The 25,699-nt window shown below is 43.9% G+C and overlaps 1 protein-coding gene across 5 annotated transcripts in view; it reads left to right on the top strand.

The window, feature by feature from the left end:
• Window positions 1–25,699, top strand: part of iqsec1a (IQ motif and Sec7 domain ArfGEF 1a) — a 93,797-nt gene that overhangs the window by 42,223 nt on the left and 25,875 nt on the right. For 3 of the 5 annotated variants that reach the window (XM_060937082.1, XM_060937085.1, XM_060937083.1), the window contains exons 2-4: window positions 13,059–13,332; window positions 13,429–14,672; window positions 18,985–19,146. In XM_060937082.1, coding sequence (XP_060793065.1) covers window positions 13,059–13,332; window positions 13,429–14,672; window positions 18,985–19,146 — 1,680 coding nt within the window. Of the gene's footprint in view, window positions 1–12,054; window positions 12,353–13,058; window positions 13,333–13,428; window positions 14,673–18,984; window positions 19,147–25,699 lie in introns of those variants that run through there. The other 2 variants (XM_060937081.1, XM_060937084.1) reach the window with 1 other exon arrangement.

Here is a 25,699-nt window from a genome sequence, read left to right as displayed (position 1 = left end):
TGAGAGATGAGATGAAGAATGAAGTTATGAAAAGCTGCGTGGTGTTTATTTTATCCGTTCGCCAGCGGCAGAGAGCTGTACGGTTCAGCCCGAGTTCTAATCCGTTTTCCGTAATTATGGATTTTCCAGTGAAGGCGATGATCCAGTCGATTATTTGGTCCTTTGTTGCTGTCTGGGACGAATCGAGACTCCGACCTCCAAATGTGGTTCAAGTGATCGGATCACAAGGTGTCTATTACGCATTTTCCACCGAGGCAGTTCTGGAGCTGGTTTAGAGCTGGTGCTTAATCTTGAACCAGCTCTCGATCAGGAAAACTGCTTCCAGAGTGGCATCAGTGTTTTGCTGGTTGAGAACCAAGAACTGCTTACATCAGGGACTGGGGGTGGGATCATCATGACCAGCAAGACTAATAAAACTTTGTGACCTCCATGTTTAAAAAACAGAGCGAGTGTAGCGTCCAGTCTGACTAATCTGGAGAAGAAGAAAAAGAGACAATCTAGTCCATTATTATTGTTGTGCTTGATGTAATAATGTGGCTCTCGAGCCTGTGGAAAAGCAAACAGGTTCTTAGAAGGTTCACAAGTTGAACCAGGTCTGAACCAGCACTAGCACCAGCCCAGAACTAGCACCTGGTTCGTGTTGGTGGAAAGGGGGGTAATCGGGACACATTTAACCCCATTCACACCTGGGCTTAGTGCTGACTGCAACAACCCTTTTCCTGCCTTTACCGGTCTTGAAACAGGAAGTCACATGACAAGTTGAACCACAAACTGGCTTGCTTTCTCAGACATTGCCCCACATTTGGGAAAGAGAATAAACGGCCATGCTGTTTGGAAGTCATGGACGGCTGTTCCTCTCTCTTCTGTCAGTCAGAACATCGCCAGCCAATCGCATGCGTCTGTTACAGTAGCTCACACACACAGAATAACGCACAGAAGCTCGCATTCGTTCTTCCTTCTGAACAACAGATTAACAATAATTTATATCTTTAAAGCATGGATTCAAAAGCCGTTAGACTTCACAATCATCTAGAAATAAGCTGAACAGAAGGAAATGGGGTTGTTTTCAAAGTTTAGATAAATCCTGTAGCTGTGAGACTGATGAGAGAAAATCTGATCTACGCTGGACAAATCGATCAGGACAGGAGTTCACGTTTCCCTGCAGTTTCTCAGTAACATGACGAGCTGGGGTTTTTGTTTGTTTGTTTTTTGTCTTATTAATTTGAAGATGGAGGAAAAAAACAGACTGTTGAGGGAACGACTGTTTATAGCTGCTATAATGGAAACAAAGACGTTCCACAGAATGACATTTCACAGATTAAAAAGTGTACACTCTGTACACTTCATCACAGAATCACTCTAAACACGGAACAGAAAATATTTCTAAGATGGCACGAGGAAGAACCCTGGAGTTGAGCGAGACGGCCGGTTCAGCCTGATTAATGCATGAGGGACGACGATGACATGTTGACAGGCGGAGAGAAGCGTGACAGAAACGCTGAAGAGAGAACAGCGAGAGGCGTCTTCCATCTTCCTGTCACTTCTCTGGGTTTTGTGCTGCTGATCGCTGAGTCAAAGCTTAGCCAGAGAAATAAATGGGCGAGAGAGAGAGAGAGAGAGAGAGCACTGTGCATCACAGTTTGATGTGGCAGATGGTGGAGGAGATTCAGCCCATCAGAGATTATGTAAGACGTGTGAAAGTGAATTGCAGAGTGTCATAAGTGGTTTATAATTTTTCTCACTCACACACACACTCTTACACACACACACGCACGCAGAGGCAGCTATCAGCATTCAGTGCAGTGTTTATGTGAAAGGACGCGGTGTTCCACTGTGTTTGTATAGTGTTCAGTTCACTTAGTAATGTGTGTGTTTGTGATGGAGCAGAGCGCACTGACGCTGATGTATATTTAGGCGCTGCGTAAAACCGGAGTCCCGATGAGTGTAAAATGTGTTGGTAAATAATCCTACATTATTTTTTAAAAGTAAATTAAAAATAAGTGCTGGATAAAAACCCATCTGTCTGTTGGAAATAAAGACTCAGGTTTTGTTGTCTGGTGGCCGAATGTTTGAAAGACGTTTCCTTGCACTTACAGTCAGGTTCCTGTGGGGGGATACGGACATTGTTTGCACAGACTTCGTATGGTCAAGCCATCAAAAATGAAGTTGAAGCTTTACCACGTTCTCTTAAGTATGGAGCTCCACTCCACACGCTTTGATGTTCCACTTTGGTGTTCCGCTAACACCAGCACTAGCACCAGCACTAATACTTGCACCAACACTAACACCAACACCAGCACTAATAGTAGCACTAGCACCAACACTAGCACCAGTACTAATAGTAGCACTTGCACCAGCATCAGCACTAATAGTAGCACCAGCATTAGCACCAGCACTAATAGTAGCACTAGCACCAGCACTAGCACCAGTACTAATAGTAGCACCAGCACTAGCACCAGTACTAATAGTAGCACTTGCGCAAGCATCAGCACTAATAGTAGCACTAGCACCAGTAGTAATAGTAGTACTTGCACCAGCACTAGCACCAGTACTAATAGTAGCACTTGCACCAGCACTAATAGTAGCACTAGCACCAGCATTAGCACCAGCACTAATAATAGCACTAGCACCAGCACTAGCACCAGTACTAATAGTAGCACTTGCACAAGCATCAGCACTAATAGTAGCACCAGCACTAGCACCAGTACTAATAGTAGCACTTGCACCAGCACTAGCACCAGCACTAATAGTAGCACTAGCACCAGCACTAGCACCAGTACTAATAGTAGCACTAGCACCAGCACTAATAGTAGCACTTGCACAAGCATCAGCACTAATAGTAGCACTAGCACCAGCACTAGCACCAGTACTAATAGTAGCACTTGCACCAGCACTAATAGTAGCACTAGCACCAGTACTAATAGTAGCACTAGCACCAGCACTAATAGTAGCACTAGCACCAGCACTAGCACCAGTACTAATAGTAGCACTTGCACCAGCACTAGCACCAGCACTAATAGTAGCACTTGCACCAGCACTAATAGTAGCACTAGCACCAGCACTAGCACCAGTACTAATAGTAGCACTTGCACCAGCACTAATAGTAGCACTAGCACAAGCACTAATAGTAGCACCAGCACTAGCACCAGTACTAATAGTAGCACTTGCACCAGCACTAATAATAGCACTAGCACCAGCACTAGCACCAGCACTAATAGTAGCACTAGCACCAGCACTAGCACCAGTACTAATAGTAGCACTTGCACCAGCACTAGCACCAGCAGTAATAGTAGCACTTGCACCAGCACTAATAGTAGCACTAGCACAAGCACTAATAGTAGCACTAGCACCAGTACTAATAGTAGCACTTGCACCAGCACTAATAGTAGCACTAGCACAAGCACTAATAGTAGCACTAGCACCTGCACTAGCACCAGTACTAATAGTAGCACTTGCACCAGCACTAATAGTAGCACCAGCACTAGCACCAGTACTAATAGTAGCACTTGCACCAGTACTAATAGTAGCACTTGCACCAGCATCAGCACTAATAGTAGCACCAGCACTAGCACCAGTACTAATAGTAGCACTAGCACCAGCACTAATAGTAGCACTAGCACCAGCACTAGCACCAGTACTAATAGTAGCACTTGCACCAGCACTAATAGTAGCACTAGCACCAGCACTAGCACCAGCACTAATAGTAGCACTAGCACCAGCACTAGCACCAGTTCTAATAGTAGCACTAGCACAAGCACTAATAGTAGCACTAGCACCTGCACTAGCACCAGTACTAATAGTAGCACTTGCACCAGCACTAATAGTAGCACTAGCACAAGCACTAATAGTAGCACCAGCACTAGCACCAGTACTAATAGTAGCACTTGCACCAGCACTAATAATAGCACTAGCACCAGCACTAGCACCAGCACTAATAGTAGCACTAGCACCAGCACTAATAGTAGCACTTGCACCAGCACTAGCACCAGCACTAATAGTAGCACTAGCACCAGCACTAGCACCAGTACTAATAGTAGCACTTGCACCAGCACTAGCACCAGCAGTAATAGTAGCACTTGCACCAGCACTAATAGTAGCACTAGCACAAGCACTAATAGTAGCACTAGCACCAGTACTAATAGTAGCACTTGCACCAGCACTAATAGTAGCACTAGCACAAGCACTAATAGTAGCACTAGCACCTGCACTAGCACCAGTACTAATAGTAGCACTTGCACCAGCACTAATAGTAGCACCAGCACTAGCACCAGTACTAATAGTAGCACTTGCACCAGTACTAATAGTAGCACTTGCACCAGCATCAGCACTAATAGTAGCACCAGCACTAGCACCAGTACTAATAGTAGCACTAGCACCAGTACTAATAGTAGCACTAGCACCAGCACTAATAGTAGCACTAGCACCAGCACTAGCACCAGTACTAATAGTAGCACTTGCACCAGCACTAATAGTAGCACTAGCACCAGCACTAGCACCAGCACTAATAGTAGCACTAGCACCAGCACTAGCACCAGTTCTAATAGTAGCACTTGCACCAGCACTAATAGTAGCACTAGCACTAGCACCAGTACTAATAGTAGCACTTGCACCAGCACTAATAGTAGCACTAGCACCAGCACTAGCACCAGTACTAATAGTAGCACTTGCACCAGCACTAGTAGTAGCACTTGCACCAGCATCAGCACTAATAGTAGCACTAGCACCAGCACTAGCACCAGCACTAATAGTAGCACTAGCACCAGCACTAATACTTGCACCAACATTAGCACCAACACTAGCACCAGCATTAATACTTGCACCGACACTAGCACCAGCACTAATACTTGCACCAACATTAGCACCACCACCAGCATTAAGACTTGCACCAACACTAGCACCAGCACTAATAGTAGCACCAGCACTAATACTTGCACCAACATTAGCACCAACACAAAGCACCAGCACCAGCATTAATACTTGCACCAACACTAGCACCAGCACTAATAGTAGCACTAGCGCCAGCACCAGCATCAGTACTAATAGTAACACCAACACTAGCACCAGCACCAGCATTAATACTTGCACCAACACTAGCACCAGCACTAATAGTAGCACCAGCACTAATACTTGCACCAATATTAGCACCAACACAAAGCACCAGCACCAGCATTAATACTTGCACCAACAGTAGCACCAGCACTAATAGTAGCACTAGCACCAGCATCAGTACTAATAGTAACAGCAACACTAGCACCAGTACCTACACCCACATATTGGAGTTTACTTCACGCCTCTGTTCCTGTATTTCCCCTCGAACACTCAAACATGATTTATTTTGAGCCCGTAATAATCCTGTTTTAATTATGAGTCTCCAGTGTCCTATTCTAATCTGATGTGTTATTCTCAGTTATTTATCACAAGTCTGTAGAAGTTCACTCTTAGACGTACTGATTAGACGTATGTCTGAGTACTTGGCTTTATCAGAAGTATTTATCAGAAGTACACACTTGTACACTCTTGGAATTATTTATTACAGGTATCTCCAAGTGCACTTGTAGTACAGGTCTGTGTAAATACACTCTTAGAAGTATAGTATTTATTAGAAGTATGTTTAAGTATGCTCTTAGAAGTATTTATTAAAAGCTTGTACACCTAAACTTTTAAAAGTAAAGTATTTATTATTACTGTATGTACAGTGGTGCTTGAAAGTTTGTGAACCCTTTAGAATTTTCTATATTTCTGCATAAATATGACCTAAAACATCATCAGATTTTCACACAAGTCCTAAAAGTAGATAAAGGGAACCCAGTTAAACAAATGAGACAAAAATATTATACTTGGTCATTTATTTATTGAGGAAAATGATCCAATATTACATATCTGTGAGTGGCAAAAGTATGTGAACCTCTAGGATTAGCAGTTAATTTGAAGGTGAAATTAGAGTCAGCTGTTTTCAATCAATGGGACGACAATCAGGTGTGAGTGGGCACCCTGTTTTATTTAAAGAACAGGGATCTATCAAAGTCTGATCTTCACAACACATGTTTGTGGAAGTGTATCATGGCACGAACAAAGGAGATTTCTGAGGACCTCAGAAAAAGCGTTGTTGATGCTCATCAGGCTGGAAAAGGTTATAAAACCATCTCTAAAGAGTTTGGACTCCACCAATCCACAGTCAGACAGATTGTGTACAAATGGAGGAAATTCAAGACCATTGTTACCCTCCCCAGGAGTGGTCGACCAACAAAGATCACTCCAAGAGCAAGGCGTGTAATAGTCGGCAAGGTCACAAAGGACCCCAGGGTAACTTCTAAGCAACTGAAGGCCTCTCTCACATTGGCTAATGTTAATGTTCATGAGTCCACCATCAGGAGAACACTGAACAACAATGGTGTGCATGGCAGGGTTGCAAGGAGAAAGCCACTGCTCTCCAAAAAGAACATTGCTGCTCGTCTGCAGTTTGCTAAAGATCACGTGGACAAGCCAGAAGGCTATTGGAAAAATGTTTTGTGGACGGATGAGACCAAAATAGAACTTTTTGGTTTAAATGAGAAGCGTTATGTTTGGAGAAAGGAAAACACTGCATTCCAGCATAAGAACCTTATCCCATCTGTGAAACACAGTGGTGGTAGTATCATGGTTTGGGCCTGTTTTGCTGCATCTGGGCCAGGACGGCTTGCCATCATTGATGGAACAATGAATTCTGAATTATACCAGCGAATTCTAAAGGAAAATGTCAGGACATCTGTCCATGAACTGAATCTCAAGAGAAGGTGGGTCATGCAGCAAGACAATGACCCTAAGCACACAAGTCGTTCTACCAAAGAATGGTTAAAGAAGAATTAAGTGAATGTTTTGGAATGGCCAAGTCAAAGTCCTGACCTTAATCCAATGGAAATGTTGTGGAAGGACCTGAAGCAAGCAGTTCATGTGAGGAAACCCACCAACATCCCAGAGTTGAAGCTGTTCTGTACGGAGGAACGGGCTAAAATTCCTCCAAGCCGGTGTGCAGGACTGATCAACAGTTACCGCAAACGTTTAGTTGCAGTTATTGCTGCACAAGGGGGTCACACCAGATACTGAAAGCAAAGGTTCACATACTTTTGCCACTCACAGATATGTAATATTGGATCATTTTCCTCAATAAATAAATGACCAAGTATAATATTTTTGTCTCATTTGTTTAACTGGGTTCTCTTTATCTACTTTTAGGACTTGTGTGAAAATCTGATGATGTTTTGGGTCATATTTATGCAGAAATATAGAAAATTCTAAAGGGTTCACAAACTTTCAAGCACCACTGTACCAGCACACTTTTTTTTTTTAGAAATATTTAATAGAATTTGTACAACTATGCACTTATCAGTCCAGTAGTTTTAGAAGGATGCAGTGGGATCTCCTGAGAAGTGTTTAACAGAAACATGTACAAGTACACAAACATATGTACAGGAAACTCTTACAAGTATTTATTACAAGTATGAACAAGTACGCTCTTGAAATTATTCATCTAAAGCCTGTAGTGTATCGGTTCACTCTCAGATCTGTTTCTTCAAAAGAGAAGTACACTCTGAGAAGTATTTATCAGGAGTATGTCCAAGGACTGTCTTGGACTTATTATTAGAAACATTTATAAGTCTATTCTTAGAAATATTTATCAGAAAAATATTTAAGTACCTTTTAAAGGTAGTGTGTTTCCCTGGAAGGGTAAGAACTCAGTCTGATATGGAAACCTTTGGTTGTAGGGTTCTAGCACACTTTTAAAAGTATTTATTAGAAGTATGTACAAGTACTGTGTGTGCTCTTACAAGTATTTATGAGAGATAGGTTTAAGTCCCCGGTTAAGGTTCCACACGAGAACCTTTAATTATTCAGTGAACCCTAAAAGAATCGTTGAAGAACCATTTTTTCTAAAAGTGTGGAGTTTTTATTCAGAAACTATGAATAATTTTATATTGGAAGGTGCAGATTGTTTGTTTTACATTTAAATTTCATGAAAAACAGGATTTAATTATGAACAATGATGAATATTACCGTTGTGGTCAGAAGTTTACATACAGTGACAGGAATGTCATCTTGGATCTGAATGTCAGGGCAATATTTGGGTTTTCAGTCATTTCTTTGAACTGTTCTTTTTCTGTGGCAGAATGATTGTACAGCACACAGCTTTCATTAAAACAAAACACTAGAATTTGGTGCACAAGTTTTAATTTTCTTTGGGTTTTCTGAAATCAACACAGGGTCAAAATTATACATCCAGGGTCAAAAATGTACATACGCTCACTTAGATTATTAATTCAGAGGTGCTGAAACTTCCAAAATGTCTCTTATCTTGCCAAGGCTGAGGTCTCTTAAGTTCCTGTTAGTGATCATGATTGACTACAGCTGGTAGCTTCTCTGTGCCTTCATAAAAAGGGTTTGTTTACAGCACTCATTGGATTGACTAACACAGTAAAATGGGAAAGTCCAAGAAGCTCAGTGCAGATCTGAGAAAGAGGATCACAGATATACACAACTCCGGAATGTCTCTTGTAGCCATTTCTAAACAACTGCAAATTCTAAGATCAGTTCAAACAATTGTATCCAAGTTATTGTGAGGTGCAGTCACTTTGCCAAGCCACTTTGCTTCACGAAAACCCAAACTGTCACCCTCAGCTGAAAGGAAATTGGTTTGGATGGTCAGGAACAACCTGGGAACCACCATGGCACAACCCTGCCATGAACTGGAAGCTGATGGATCACTGTCTACAGTTCAGATCACCATGGACTAAGACGCTGCTATCCAAGAAATAACCCCCTGCTTCAAAACTGACACCTTCAAGCTTAACTAAAGTTTGAAGCTGACCACATGGACAAAGAAAAAGCCTTCTGGAGGAAAGCTGTATGGTCAGAGGAGACAAAGACTGAGTTGTTTGGCCACAGTGACCACCATGTACAGAGGGATACTGTACCAGCTGGTGGTGGTGGTGGTGGTAGGATCATCATGCTCTGGGGCTGTTTTGCTGCCAGTGGAACTGGTTCATTGCACAAAGTGGATGGAATAATGAAGAAGGAGGACTACCTCAGAATTCTTCAGCATAAACCATCAGAAACTTGAACACGACTTGGGAGTTACAACAGGACAATGAACCCAAACACGCATCAGAGCTGGTTGTGGAGCATAAAGCAGGCTCACATTAAGCTTAACACAAGTCCTGACTTCAACCCTATTGAAAATATATGGACCGTGCTTATAAGTCGAGTCTATACCAAGAAAAAAACCTAATTTAATTGAATTCTACCATGAAGAGTCATGAAATATCCAACCAGAATTCTGCCAGAAGCTTGTTCATGGTGAACAAAAATGTTTGGTCAAGGTGAATCTTGCAAAGAGACACTTTATCCAAATATTAGGTGTGCTGTATGTAAATTTTTGACCCTGTATGTATAATTTTGACCCTGTGTTGATTTCAGAAAACCCAAAGAAAATTAAAACTTGTGCACCAAATTCTAGTGTTTTGTTTTAATGAAAGCTGTGTGCTGTACAATCATTCTGCCACAGAAAAAGAACAGTTCAAAGAAATGACTGAAAACCCAAATATTGCCCTGACATTCAGATCCAAGATGACATTCCTCTCACTGTATGTAAACTTCTGACCACAATTGTATATTATAATTAATGTTGAGGGATAACGCTACAAGGATCTGACACTGAATCCCTCATCCGTTTCTAAACTCGTGTAGGATCGTGGAACATTAACCCTTTCATACATAAATTATAAAACATCTCCAGATTATTTTAGATGGATTTATTACTCAATAATTGCATGCAAAATCCATTTAAATCCATTTCACATTTTTTTCTAAAAAACATTAAAAGTGAATGAAGTTAACAGAAATTAAAGCACACAGTAAAAAGGATTAAAAACATTTCTGCTGAAAAATACTCCCAACATTTTAAAGGTGCGTTCGGTAAAATTGGTCTCTAACAGTTAAATGGGTGGAGCTGAATAAGGTTAAGGGCCCCGGGGTCCCACAACACCGATAACTCTACCTATAACTCCAACTCTGACTCTTCCTCTGCCTGAGTTTAGCTCCAGTCTGGAGCAGAAACACCACCACTATAATCTCACTCGGTCCTGACACTCAGGGAAATAAACACCTGCAACTTAGGAATAGTCATGGAAGTTTTTCCCAAGTAGTAGCACATTATTCCGGGTCACACTGTACAGCTTGGACTCCAAAACAACCCATGCACACACTCCGGTGGCTGATAAAATACGGATAGGTCACAGATTACAGAGATATAAAAAAAAATGATACAAAATACAGAGTGGTTACGGATTTTAATACGGATGCTAATAATTTACGGATTGGTCACGGACGTTTCGGTATATTACAGATTGGTTACCGATTTCATACGGATGATGCATGACGGATAAAACAAATTTAAGAAGTCTAAAACAATTAAATGTTTGGACTAATGAAGTTCATAATTAAAATATCTTACCAGCATTTACATGTTTACTTTATTAATTTACTATTGATATTTCACTGAAAATCACATATCTGTGAATAAAAGATTCGTGTTTTGTATTATATTTTTTATTTTCCGTGAATCCATATTCAGTGACTTCATGATGCAACAAGGATGTACAAAGATTCCCGGGGAAAAATGGCACGCGCTCAGACAACGTCACATGGAAACTATGACCTGATTGGTCAGATGTTTATCAGATCAGGTCCAGGCCTGGAAAAATCGCTCCAGAATCAATCTCACCGATACGGCTAAACCCAGGCCTGGGCTATAGGGAGCGCTATCGGTCTGGTGTGAGCACTGACCACATAAACTGCAGGGAACCCATTTTTTCCACCTGTTCACACAAAGCTCCACCCCCAAAACTTATGGTGGTTCATGGAGAGTTAGCGTTCTCAAGGACGTCAGTGTTGAAGTGCACTCGGATATTCAGCTGCTCGAAAGCCAAGTTAAAGAGCAATAAACATGCGATGATTGATTTCTTAATGATTTATGAGGACGTGGAGAGCAGTTGGGGGCGTGGCTATAAAATGATTTAAAATAAAAACAAGCATTCTGGGCTCCGGGGGCAAGTTTCCAAAGTATTACATAATACACTTGTTCTGACACAAGGGCTTAAGCTTTTTTTTTTTTTTAAATCCATCCATCTCATTATCTGTAGCCGCTTTATCCTGTTCTACAGGGTCGCAGGCGAGCTGGATCCTATCCCAGCTGACTACGGGCGAAAGGCGGGGTTCACCCTGGACAAGTCGCCAGGTCATCACAGGGCTGACACATAGACACAGACAACCATTCACACTCACATTCACACCTACGCTCAATTTAGAGTCACCAGTTAACCTAACCTGCATGTCTTTGGACTGTGGGGGAAACCGGAGCACCCAGAGGAAACCCACGCGGACACGGGGAGAACATGCAAACTCCGCACAGAAAGGCCCTCGCCGGCCACGGGGCTCGAACCCAGGACCTTCTTGCTGTGAGGCGACAGCGCTAACCGCTACACCACCGTGCCGCCCTTTTTTAAAAATAATTTCTACATAATTTTCTTTATTTGTGCTCGTAATAAATTATTCAGAAAATATTGACTATTGAACCTTGAAGTCTGAAATGTTACAAAAGATCTTGTTGCAGTGCATAGTTCAGCAAAACGATTGTGTAATTTAGGTCTGAAGTTTTATGACGTCTTGTTAAATAAATCAACAATGCTAATATTTGTTTAGACAGGAACATGTGATGTTTCGGATCACGTCAGCACGTTGGACTGGGAAGAGCAACACTTGGTAAAAAAACAAAATGAGTAATAAAACTCAGGATAATTTTGTGTATAATATTTGGAGGTGATTTAAACAGTCATGTATTAGTGATGTACGAGTGTGGACGCTGTAGCTGAAAGGGTTAAGGGTGTTTGGACACGGGGCAAGAAGGAGGGTCTGATTAGATTTGCTCTGCGTTGAAGGCGGAGTCGTCTCCTGTTTCAAAGCGAAAGTTCCGTGTTTGCATTGACATGACACTGAGCCTGAAGCCTGCTGCCAGATCAGCATGTTACGACATCTAGAAGCTTGTTTCAGCAGTTTTTGGGAATGACTTCTTCTCCAACGTGATCCTCACTGCAGATCTGAGGAACCAGAGCGAGGTCCAGAGCGAGTGTTGGATGTGATGAAGTGCTGCGAGTAAACGAGTGGTCCTGGGTTTGGTCTCATCACAGCAGAATTCATCAGCATTGTACTTTGGACTTTTTTTTTCTTTCATGATGGCTGATAAGATTTGGAGGAAGAGCTGTGAGTTCTTCAGTAGCAGAAGTTCTTTCTTTGGAAGGCACCTTGTGGAGAGAAAGAGTGAGTGAGTAAAAGTTTCGATGATCTGCTCAGATCACGTCTGTGATCACGTGAACCCATACAGCTTTCATTTCAGAGACTTTTATTGATTCTGTAATCCACGATCATGATGGGTTATTATGTCATATTTGTGGATCCCAAACCATAAACCAGAGGTCATGACCTTATGTGGGGTCATTTACAAACAGGGTCATGAAATAAACTCACAATCTCCTTATTTATTTTACAAATGATTATAGCGATTACACTGGTACAGCGATAGATTTTGTTTGTTACCATTTTGTTCTCCATGTGATATTTTGGTCTTTTTTGAGATCCTGACACGCTGCACTAGCGTAGGAGTTCAGCAATAAGATGGAGATATTTCTCTGTCCATCTACCTCCACTAGCTGCTCAACAACATCATGAAACAACAACAGTCAGGAAAAAGAATATGAAAATGTTCTGAAAAATTTATTGAAAATGGATGGTAAAGAAGGAGGAGAAACCAAAATGTCAAAAGTTGAAGTTACAGAAAATGTATAAGATCCGTTCCCAAAAAGCTTGGAAACCTCTGTCAATAAAAGACTCTGTTCTGTCTGTGTTTTTGTTTTTTGTTTAATGAGCCATAATTTCTTCCTGTCTTCACCTGTACACTTCCAGATTTTTTTCATAGAACTGTCTGAGGATGTAGAATAAAAATTAATGTCTAATTGATCCACCTTTTACAGTGTGGAGGGGGAAGTCCAGAGCACTGAGCCGCCCTCTTCCCTGGATCGAGGCAAAGGTTACGGCCCCCTGACCCACAGCTCCTCCATCAGCCCGGACCATTTTGAAGGCTTGGGGTACAGCCAGAACGCCCAGGCTGGTCTTCAGCGTCCACGGAGGCCCAAACTCCAGCACTCGCAGTCCATCCTCCGCAAGCAAGCCGAGGAAGAGGCCATCAAACGCTCGCGCTCGCTCTCCGAGAGCTATGAGCTCTCTACAGATCTGCAGGACAAGCAGGTATGGCTGAAACTAAAAATTATGTGCTGCATCTTCAGACACATCGTCCTCCTTTTTCTTCTTCTTCTTCCTAATCTGTTCTGTTGATTCTTTCAGGTGGAGATGTTAGAGAGGAAGTACGGCGGACGTTTCATCAGTCGACATGCTGCTCGCACCATTCAAACGGCGTTCCGGCAGTACCAAATGAACAAGAACTTTGAGCGTCTCCGAAGTTCCATGTCTGAGAATCGGATGTCGAGGCGCATCGTTCTGTCCAACATGAGAATGCAGTTTTCTTTTGAAGGACCAGAAAAAGTCCCAAGCTCATTTTTTGATGGGAAGCGGTTATCTCTGACAGAGGAAGGAACTCCGATGGGACCTGTCGTGAAGAGTGATTGTGGAGATACGGTTCCTGTGCACGTGGCTGCACCCTCGGCACCGAATGACCTCAGTGACACTATTACAGAGCTTGAGGACACTTTCTCTCGGCAGGTCAAATCACTGGCGGAATCGATCGACGATGCTCTGAACTGTCGTAGTCTCCATGAAGAAGAGGACCAGGAACCCAAGCAGGTTCAAGACGTGCAAAATGAGCTGTCCTATCAGGTGAAACCGACTAATGGCTCTGATCAACGCAAGCTGGATGAGATGATGGCTTCCTACAGTGGTGTGACGCTCTTCATTGATGAGGAGGATCTTTGTCCTCCTGTTCAGCTCTCACATACAGCGGATCCACCATCCAGCACGGAGTCCGATCAGCGCGCCATCAACTCCTCCCAGGACTACTGGCCCATGGACACCAAGGATGACAAAATCAACACAGATACCAGCTGCCGGAGCACGCCGTCGATAGACTGTCAGGAGCCACAGCTTCGTATTGACCATCTCCCACTCCTGACCATTGAACCTCCCAGTGACAGTTCACTTGAAATAAGCGACCGCTCGGAGATCGAGTCGGTCAAGAGGCAGAACGTTTATGAGCGGACCACGGCTGGACCTCAGGCCAGTCCCAAACACATCGCGCACAGTCTACCTCCCAGAGTGTCCTCCCTCTCGCGGGAAGAGGATCCCATCAGGCACCGGCATCGGCAGCTGGAGAGCCATTTGGCCATCAACGGGAACCGACAGAGCAAATCAGAATCGGACTTTTCAGACGGGGACAACGACAGCATCAACAGCACTACAAACTCCACCGACACGATCAACTGCAGCTCAGAGTCGTCTCGAGACAGCATGAGGGAGCAGACGCTCAGCAAACAGACGTACCACAAAGAGACACGGAACAGCTGGGATTCTCCAGCTTTCAGCAACGATGTCATTCGTAAGCGGCACTACCGCATCGGCCTCAACCTCTTCAACAAGTACGTATTGTATTTCCTTCTGACTGGTGGAGCAGGAAAAATGGTCTGAATAGAATTCTGGAGTAAATCTAAACAACTTGTACCATTTAATATGTGATCTTCAGCAGCAACCAAGAGTTTAAACTTCTTTTATAGACACATTTCTTTACTTTCACTTTGATTAACAGGTTCCTACGTTACCCACCTTGCCTTTCAGTGGCAGATGATTTAGTTCTATGCTCAAACTGATTAGCTTCCAGTGCTTCATCTTTCATGCTAATGCCACTAAAATCACGCTCATTATCTCGTAGATCGCGAACTAGCTGAGCTGAGCCTCTGCTGTAACTCAGTGTTGTTTAACTGCATTGCATTCTGGGACTTTTTCAGCGTTTTCTCCAACGTCTCCACTACGACTACTCTGGATTTCTTATTAAAATACTTTGTAAAATACAAACTCTTACTCGTTTGTTTTTAAGAGCCAAGAGCAAAACCTGAACGTTATCACTTAGTTTTTCTCCTGTTAAACGTAACTGCATTAGCAATAACAACATCCCACTGCGACCTCAGGAGGACACCAACCGCTAATGTCTTCCAGAGATAACAAAAATACAACATCAACCAACACACCGGCACCAGAATCACGGAACACATCACAGATCTCATACAGATGGTTTGTTGATCCTTTTCTCTAAAAAAAACCCAACATCTGAAAGTCTTACTTATGGTTTACTGTCATCACCTTTAGGGAAAATACACCAAGTGTACATCCCCAGAACGTAATTCTGCACATTGTTCCACCACAAACGAGAATCAAAACAAACCCATTCCAGTCTCGACAAGTTCCTGAATGTTGCATTCCTCAAAACATCTCTGGACTCTTCAGAGCTTCATTGTGGAGTTCTGAAGAGTGAAAGAATGACTGGTTTCTGGAAACTGGTTTGTTGAAATGTTCAAGAAAACCAGAAAGACGTATCATCACTCACGATCACTCAAACGTCAGTGTTCTCCTTCCAGGGACAGTCCATGAGTTCTGGAAACGAGTTTTAAAGGTTTCTAGAGATAGGAACAGGAGCACACGAGAGGCAGTAAAAGTTTATTGTGCTATTTGTTATATATTTATATTCACAGCAAAGACTTGAGCGTGCACAAGACCAAGTATTGCACTAAAGCTGTAAAGTTTAATCCGCTGAATCTGCTCAGTTCCCTTTTCCCTTTGTTTGAAAAAATCTGTTGAATCACTTTCACTAGCTCATGAAATACCACGATATTGACTAACCACATGTCTGGGAAATAAAGAAACACTTACAGTAACAGCTCTGGTCATTAGAGGACAATGACAGAGGAAGGAATACATCCTGGCAGGAAAATGGAAGTGGGATTGTTTTCTAGCCAGAGAGATTTTATTACATTCTTTATGGGTGAATCAGAAGCACAGAATGAAATGGTTCCAGGTTCAGGCTTCACTGTAGAGGGACCGCTGAACTTTCTGTATTTAACATCACAGTAAAGCTTTCTACAAAGGCACCAAGTTCACCACGGCACTGTTGAATTGTGGATTCTGATTGGTCAGAAGGTTAAGAAGAAGAAGCCTTTATTTATCACATGTACACTCAAGCACTGCAAAATTCCTCTCTGAATTTAACCCATCTGAAGTAGCGCACGCACGCACGCACGTATACACACACACACACACACACACACGTACCCAGAGCAGCGATGCTACAACACTCGGGGAGCAGTTGGGGTTCGGGGCCTTACTCAAGGGCACTTCAGCCATGATACAGACGGAGGGGGAAGTGCTACTCGTTCACTCAACTCCCCTCACATTTTTCCTGCCGGTCCCAGGAATCAAACCAGCAACCCTTTGGCTGCTTCTCTAACCTTCAGGCCATGGCTGCCCCCAATAACACGGCTTATCTTTACATTTTATCATTAGATCTTATCTTTAGATTCTAAAGGTTAACTTTAGATTCCGATTGTAAAGGTGATGATACACAGGGCAACTTTTTGGGCAATGTTGCTGGCAACGGGCACCCAGGTGAGACACAGGGCAACAGACAGTTGGCAACAACCAATCAGATTAGAGCAAATTTGTTGCCAGGGAGACAGACACCACAAAGATGGACACTGAAATATTTGCAGCGTCACTTTTGTCTTGGCTTCAGCCTTTATTTATTTCGCTCAAGTAAGTATCACTTCTGGAACAAAACTGAATGGCTCCTCTGGTGAAAAGATAATTTACCATTATTTTAACATTTATAAGTCAAAATAACCGCATTATTCTGTTAACAATAATAAATACTTTTAAAATCTCTTAAAAAATGCGACTAGCCTCAATCACATCTGCTATAACTAATAACTGACACATACGTCACAAAAACATCATCGTTTAATTCTCATCTCAGCAAAAAAGACAAAAGGACATGGAGCAGGAGATGCTGCTGAGGAGGAAAAGGGCGTGGCAGAGCGCCTGAGAGGCTTTCTTTCTTTTTTAGATCCTGAAGTTTGTACTGTTTTGCTGTCGGGTTCCACAAGTAGTCGTGCTCTGGATGTGAATTAGATCAGACGATGAGTTACACGATCTCTATTACAACTCACAAAAAAAAAAATAAATTCATGAGCTGCCCATCACTTTTAACTCGACACAAGAGAGCTAACGTTATCCCGACATAGCTAGCAATAACTTTCAGCTAACTATGTGAGCAAAAACCACTGCTGGTTAGCTAAATCCCATTCAGTCTCTATGGAGCGGTGGTTAGCTAACGGCACTTTACACTTAGCTGAAAAAAAATAAATCGAGGTCTTAATTCCAACCTGAGCATAAAAATAATGTCTGTTGGTTTTCTAAGTGTTTGAGGTAAATTCACTACTTTGGGTTTACACACAACAACTTACCGCCATAAAAAGATACAAGTCGTCTCTCTTTTTTTCCGCTCCACTGCCGGAGAGAGACGCCGCCATCTTTGTTGAAAATTTCAGAAGCTCTCACTCAGGTGGTCATGTGATTCTCTGCTAGCACTCTGATTGGATGATCTTAAAAAGTTGCCCAAAATGATCAAAATCGTTCAGATAGAAACGATGTTGCCCCAATCTCACTGAGAAAGTGTCGAAGTGCAGTTGCCTGGCAACATCGCCCAAAGAGTTGCCTCGTGCATCATCACCTTTACAGTCGGAGGTAAAGCTGTAACTTTAAGGACGGAAGAGTTTACACTTCTTTGTGGTTTCTGGGTAACATAAGTCACATTATTTTTTGTTTGTCTATTTACTTTGAGAAAATAAAGAGACACTGCTGAGGGAACGGTTGTTTATCGCTGCTATAACATAAGTAACAACAGGAACTCGCTGGTTTCGCCGACATTAAATGCGACTATAAACATGTCGTAATTGTTGGTAATTTGCTGTGGCGTAAAAGGAATAAAACACTCGGTCCTCAAGTGCTTTGATTATTCTTTATTTAGTCCATTACTGGTTTGAAATGCTTTTATCCTAAAATATAAACATCATCACAAACACAACCTCTGTGTTTCTTTAAGACTATTGAGTGAATGGAAGGGTGTTGATTTTTTTTTCCACTTCTCCGCCTCCCTATGTGAAAACCACACCACAATGTAGAAATGAATTTTTGTGGTGTATGAAGTTTATTCTGTATCATCACTCAGTTCTACTCCTCCCAGCGGTCTTCGCTCCGATGATTACTCCCGTACTTTCCCACAATTCAGTAGTGTTTTGTTTGTGAAGCCCCCCTGTCATTACGAGTCCAGAATCCAACGGCGTCTCTCTCCGAACTCACTTGTGTAAATCCTGTAGGTTCTGTCATTGTGCATTAAATGCATCAGAATGAACGGTTTGATGTTCATTTATGTTCCACAGATGGTTTAATAACAAGTTTTTGTGAATCATGTGGGAATTACGTCTACTTTCACGACTGTGACTTGGTTTTTTTAAATATGGATTTATTTATAAACCACATTTACTGCACACACTCCTTTCAAATCAAATAAAAATGAAGGATGATTTGAAGACAGACAAAAATAATTAAAATGTAAAATTTATGGTAGGATTCATGGAAAAAAGGGTTGAAGTGCAGTTTAAAATAATATTAATAAACATTTAAAAATTATAAATAAGATGAATGAAAAAAACACAAAAGTACAATGAGAGCTAAAATCACATTTGTTAATGTCAGCTTGTTAGAACAATTTGTTTTTTTTGTCTCGACTAATTTGAAATTTTAAAATTAATTTGAAGTAAAAATCCAAATATTTTGTGAACACAGCAGCAGATCTTGCTGCTGAGATTGATCGAGACGTTGATGATCATCTTTCTCTTTCAGAAAACCAGAGAAAGGCATTCAGTACCTGACTGAGAGAGGGTTCATTCCTGATACACCTGTGGGTGTGGCTCACTTCCTGCTTCAGAGAAAAGGGCTGAGCCGGCAGATGATTGGCGAGTTCCTGGGGAACCGGCAAAAGCAGTTCAACAGGGATGTGTTAGAGTGAGTGTCTGTTTAATTTATTATTCTTTTAACATTAAACAAGTTTATGATTCTTAAAATCTGAGGGTTGAATTCGGAGTCTGTGAATTAAATCTGAAAGTGATGTGATGTCGATGTTTATGTGAGGAAAGTTCCTGGTGTTCAGAGTCGGGTGATGCAGAAACTGAGCTTCACCTTCAGAGTTTTTCAACAGCGTCAAAAAACAGCTTTAAACACAAGCACTTACTTTTAAACATGGGGAAAAAATCAGGAATAGAAAATACAGACTAAAGAAGGAAATAGCTTTTTTTTTCTTTGATGGCAAATGAAATACGATGCGATATAAAAGAGAGAGATATTTTTAAAAAATGAAAAGAGACTAAATCGAGATTGTGAAAGTGTGTGTGTGTGTGTGTGTGTGTGTGTGTGTGTGTGTGTGTGTGTGTGTGTGTCAGAAATGGTGAGCTGAGGTGAAGTGAGGACACAAGACCAGACTCAAAACAGGCAATGTACAGAAAAGAACTTCTTTAATGAAGTTCAGGGCAGAGGTACAATAGGGCTCGGGCAAAAATCAGTGGTCAAAGAACGGGCCAAGAGGTCAAAACACAGAAGAGCAGGCAGGCACGGTCAGGGACAAAAACAGGACAGAAAAATCTTCACACAAACTGAAGAAAACAGGGACAAGGGAAACCCAGGTAGAGGAAGCAAAAAACACAATCCAGAAGAACAGGTAGGTAAAACAGGGGCAAAAACTGAACAGAAAACTCACCAAAAAAAAAAAAACACGGAACAATACAGGCAGGGGGAAATCGAGAAGTCACAATGCCAAAGGGCTGTAGCGAGGTGAGGAAAGTCTGCAAGAGACAGTCCGGCAACTGGAGTAGCTCCAAACAGCTCTTAAGAAGGCCCTGGCTGATGGGAGAGGAGTGGTAGCAGGTGTGGGAGTGCCACTTCAGGGAAAATGGCCTACAGGAGGGCAGGACTGAATTCCTGTCCCGGATCCGGCCTGGAGTCGGCGTGGAAGTCCCACAAACTCGGGCATGGATGGACTGGACTGTGACAGTACCCCCCCTTCAACGGGTGCCTCCAAGCGCCTTAGGAAGTGCCTCAGGGTGTTGTTGGTGGAAGTCCATGATAAGGGTGGGATCCATGATGAACCTGGCAGGAACCCAGCTCCTTTCCTCAGGACCAAAACCCTCCCAATCAACCAGGTACTGGAGTCCTCGGCGTCGTACTTTCAGCAACCTCCTGACCATGAAGACCTCACCACCATCTATGAACCTAGGAGGAGGAGGGGGTTTGGAGAATGAGGATAGGGAACTGGAGACAAGGGGTTTGACTTGGGAGACATGGAAAGTTGGGTGAATACGGCACATGGTTACGGGCAGAGACAGTCTTACAGAGCAGGGATTAATTACCTTGGAGACAGGGAAGGGCCCTATGAACCTGGGAGCCAATTTGCAGGAGAATGTCTTGAGGGGTAGGTGGCGAGTGGAGAGCATTACTTGCTGCCCCACCCGATAGATGGGAGCTGCTGAGTGGTATTTGTCAGCTTGCTTTTTAAACATCTTGACAGAGCGTAGGAGCTTTTTCCTGGTCAATGCCCACGTTCTCCTGCAGCGGCGCACAAACACCTGGGCAGAGGGCATGGCGACGACTTCTTCTTAGATGGGGAAGAGTGGTGGCTGGTAACCCAGAGAGCACTGGAAGGGGGAAAGACCTGTAGCAGAGGTGGGTAAGGAGTTGTGAGCGTACTCTATCCAAGGAAGGGTCTTGCTCCAGGAGGCGGCATCCTTGGACACCATGTACCTGAGGGCCACTTCCAGCTCCTGGTTGGCCCATTCCTTCTGTCCATTGGTCTGAGGGTGGAAACCTGAAGACAGACTGCGAGAAGCACCAATGAGTTTACAGAAAGCTTTCCAGAATTGGGCAGAGAACTGAGGTCCGTGGTCTGACACAATGTCTGAGGGGAGTCTGTGTAGACAAATAACATGGAGTATCAGCAATTCAGTGGTCTCTTTGGCAGTGGGAAGCTTGGGCAGAGGGATAAAATGAACAGCTTTAGAAAAGCAGCCGACAACAGTGAGGATACAAGTATTGTCACCTGAATTAGGTAGTCCTGTGACGAAATCCAGGGCTATGTGTGACCAGGGTCGGTGGGGAACAGGAAGGGGTCTCAGCAGGCCAGTAGGGGGTCTGTTGCCAGTCTTGCTCCTGGCACAGATGTCACAAGCTGCCACAAACCTCTGGACATCCTCCTTGATGGATGGCCACCAAAAACGTTGTTGGACAAGTGCCAGAGTCCGGGCTGCTCCTGAGTGGCACACCATTCTGGAACCATGACCCCACTGCAACACCTGTGCCTGCACAGAAACAGGAACAAAAAGATTGTTAGGAGGTGCATTACTGGGCCCTGGGTCCTGCTCATGGGCCTTCTAGACCAGGGTTTCCACCTCTAACAGAGTGGCCCCCACCAGGCACCATGGAGGAAGGATGGTCTCAGGGGAGGTTGATTCCTCCTGAAGGGGAGAGAACATTCTGGACAAGGCATCGGGCTGACCATTCTTAGATCCTGGGCAGAAGGAAAGTGTGAACTTGAAGCGAGAAAAGAAGAGACCATCAGGCCTGGTGAGAATTAAGGTGCTTGGCAGTCCTGAGGTATTCGAGGTTCTTGTGAGCTGTCCATACGATGAAGGGAAGGTCTGACCCTTCCAACCAATGTCTCCATTTTTCCAAGGCCAGTTGCACGGCCAACAGTTCCCTATTGCCAATGTCGTAGTTTCTCTCAGAGAGGGAAAGCCGATGAGGGAAGACGGAGCAAGGATGAAGCTTGTTTTCACTAGCTGATCTTTGGGACAATATGGATCTGACCCCTGACTCTGAAGCATCGACTTCAACTATGAACTGCTGGGACGGATCTGGAATGGTGAGTATGGGTGCTGATGTGAACCTTTGTTTGAGCTCAGAGAATGCCTTCTCGGCCCCTTCCCCCCAGCTGAAAGGGACCTTGGTGGAAGTTAGAGCCATGAGGGGCCCAGCTACTGTACTAAAGTTCCTGATGAATCGCCTGTAGAAATTCGCAAACCCAAGAAACCACTGGAGTTCTCGCTGAGAGGATGGAGTGGGCCAGTCAGCAACTGCCTTGAGTTTCAGGGGGTCCATCTGAATCTGTGCAGGGGAGATAATGAAACCCAGAAAGGAGACAGAGCTTCTATGGAACTCACATTTTTCTGCCTTAACAAAGAGTTTGTTTTCCAGGAGTCATTGAAGGACCTGCCTGATGTGGATGCATTGTTCATCAACGGAGTGGGGGGAAAAAAACAAAAAAAAATGATATATCGTCCAGATAAACAAAAACAAAAAGGTTAAGGTAGTCCCTCAGGACATCATTAACGAGGTCCTAGAAAACCGTGGGAGCGTTAGTCAGGCCGAACGGGACCACGAGATATTCGTAGTGGCCCGTGGGGGTGTTGAACGCCGTCTTCCATTCGACCCCTTGCCTGATCCTCACGAGGTGGTAAGCATTGCGCAGGTCTAGCTTGGTGAAAATCTGGGCTCCCTGGAATAACTCAAATGCCATAGTCATGAGAGGTAGGGGGTAACGGTTCTTGATGGTGATGTCATTTAGCCCCTAGTAATCAATGCAAGGGTGCAAGGATTTGTCCTCCTTCTCCACAAAAAAGAATCCTGCCCCTGCAGGAGAAGAGGAGGGACAAATAATTCCAGCTGCTAAGGACTCGGTGATGTATTTATCCATGGCTTGCCTTTCAGAAGGAGGGAGAGAGTAAAGTCACCCCTTAGGTGGTGCAGTGCCAGAGAGAAGGTCAATTCCACAGTCATAGGGCCTATGGGGAGGAAGGGAAACAGCTTGAGACTTGCTGAACACAGGTTTTAAGTCATTATACTTGGGAGGCACGTTAGAGAGGTCAGGATATTCACCAATGAAGGGCTGGAGCAGCTTGGCGTGAGGGAGGGCAGATCTCAGGCATGACGATAAACAGAATTGACTCCATCCTAAAATGGTGTTGTTAGTCCAGTTGACATGGGGGTTATGTAGAGTTAGCCAGGGCAGACAAAGAACTATGGGCACATGGGGATTGCTCATGACGAAAAACTGGATGGATTCAGAGTGGTTGCCCGAAATTCTTAAGGTGATCAGGGCTGTTTTATGGGTGATAGTGGTCAGACCAGTACCGTTAAGGGTCAGGACAGTGAGGGACAGGTTCAGAGCCAGTAGTGGAATCCCCAGGCGCTTGGCAATGGTCGAGCAGATCAGGTTTCTGTCAGCCCCTGAATCAATGAGTGCCTGGAGGTCATTGGGCTGATTGCCATGGATGATGACCACTGGGAGTAGCAGTCGATTGGTAGGGGGCTGATTCTGGACATTGCCCACCAGGGCCCCTAAACTCACTGGTGGGCTCTTCCTTTTAAAGGGCAAGATTGGCAGAAATGTCCCAGCTGTCCACAATAAAAACATGCCCTCATATCCTGACAGCGCTGTTGTTCCTCAGGTCAGATGCGGACTCAGTCTACCTGCATTGGCTCAGCAGGAGGGATGGGAGGCTGAGGGGGAGCAAGACTAGTCCGAGTTCTTTCTTTCACCCATTGTCTGATCCGGGAGTCAATATGACTGGTGAGGTCCATGAGACTGAGGAGATCAGGTGGCAGTTCTCATGAGACCACTTCATCCTTGATGGAGTCTGACAGCCCATTCAAAAATGCGTCAAACAAGGCATTCTCATTCCAGCCACAAGATGCCGCCAAAGTGCGAAATTCAATTGCATAATCAAACGTGGACCAAGCACCCTGCCGCAGTCCCATGATTTCTCTTGCTGCCTCTCTGCCAGACAGAGATTGATCAAAGGTTCGCCTCATCTCCTCTGTGAAACTCTTGAAGCTGGCGCAGCATGGTGCATTGGCATCCCACATAGCTGTTCCCCACTCCCTAGCTTTGCCAGTGAGGACAGTGATGGCGTAGGCCACTCGGGAATGCTCCGTAGAGAAGGCCAGTGGTTGAAGCTCAAGGGTTAGTGAGCATGGAGATAAAAATGATCGGCACGTACCTGGTTCTCTGTTGTATGGCTGTGGGGCAGGAAGTCTCGGCTCTCTGAAGAGGGCTGGAGCAGGAGGAGTGGTAGGCGGAGGGGGTTGTGTAGGAGCAGACGTTACTTGAAGCTGTTGTAGCTGAGTGGCAAGAAGATCGAGAGTGTTAGAGATGGTGACAAGGTTTTGGTTCTCCTGTTGGATGTCCTGTTGGTGGGTCCCAAGGAGAGCTCCCTGTTTTTGCACCGCTGCTCTTAGCTGGGCGAAATCTGCTAGGTCCATGTTGGCCAGACTATTCTGTCAGAAATGGTGAGCTGAGGTGAAGTGAGGACACAAGACCAGACTCAAAACAGGCAATGTACAGAAAAGAACTTCTTTAATGAAGTTCAGGGCAGAGGTACAATAGGGCTCGGGCAAAAATCAGTGGTCAAAGAACGGGCCAAGAGGTCAAAACACAGAAGAGCAGGCAGGCACGGTCAGGGACAAAAACAGGACAGAAAAATCTTCACACAAACTGAAGAAAACAGGGACAAGGGAAACCCAGGTAGAGGAAGCAAAAAACACAATCCAGAAGAACAGGTAGGTAAAACAGGGGCAAAAACTGGACAGAAAACTCACCAAAAAAAAAAACACGGAACAATACAGGTAGGGGGAAATCGAGAAGTCACAATGCCAAAGGGCTGTAGCGAGGCATGGAAAGTCTGCAAGAGACAGTCCGGCAACTGGAGTAGCTCCAAATAGCTCTTAAGAAGGCCCTGGCTGATGGGAGAGGAGTGGTAGCAGGTGTGGGAGTGCCGCTTCAGGGAAAATGGCTTACAGCAGGGCAGGACTGAATTCCTGTCCTGGAGCCGGCATGGAAGTCCCACAAACTCAGGTATGGATGGACTGGACCGGACTGTGACAGTGTGTGTGTGTGTGTGTGTGTGTGTGTGTGTGTGTGTGTTAATTTGAAGTGCTCTGAGTTTTCTGTAAAGGAATCGTGTCCACATTGTGAAGGAGAATCTGACCGAGAGCACGTCTGCTACACTTACAAACTTTAACTTCATTCATCACTTTATCCATAAAATATTCCCTCCTGCAGAAAAGAGACGTCTCTGATTAAGACACGTCTCCACCGATGTCCCCGTGTGTGTGTGTGGGGGGGGAACTGTTCATGGATTTTAGAGATGATATTAATTAATGAATAGAGTGATATTTATATATTTAATATTGTCCTCAGATGATATTCCATAGTTTGTGTGTGTGTGTGTGTGTGTGTGTTTACAACCAGAACATGAATTTCAGCGTGACGTATTGCAGTTACATCAAACTGTCAGACAGTGGCGCTGGATGTAACGCGGCTAAAGCGTTTAAGTTCCAGATCAGAATGGAGCGTAACTGAGACGCGCCTTTGTTTTAGACAAAAGCAGTGAAAGTTGTAGTAATAAAGTGTTTATTAGCGTTTCTGTATTATTTGTGTCTCACTAAATTACTGTCCAACTTCTGTCTGTGGACACGTTCCTACGGTGTGTAAAATACCAACAAATACCTT

This window comes from Neoarius graeffei, chromosome 13 (genome assembly GCF_027579695.1).
Source record: "Neoarius graeffei isolate fNeoGra1 chromosome 13, fNeoGra1.pri, whole genome shotgun sequence".
In the NCBI taxonomy this organism is placed as follows: domain Eukaryota; kingdom Metazoa; phylum Chordata; class Actinopteri; order Siluriformes; family Ariidae; genus Neoarius; species Neoarius graeffei.
The sequence above is the reverse complement of the archived record's forward strand: the minus strand, read 5'-3'. Positions and strand labels throughout refer to the sequence as shown.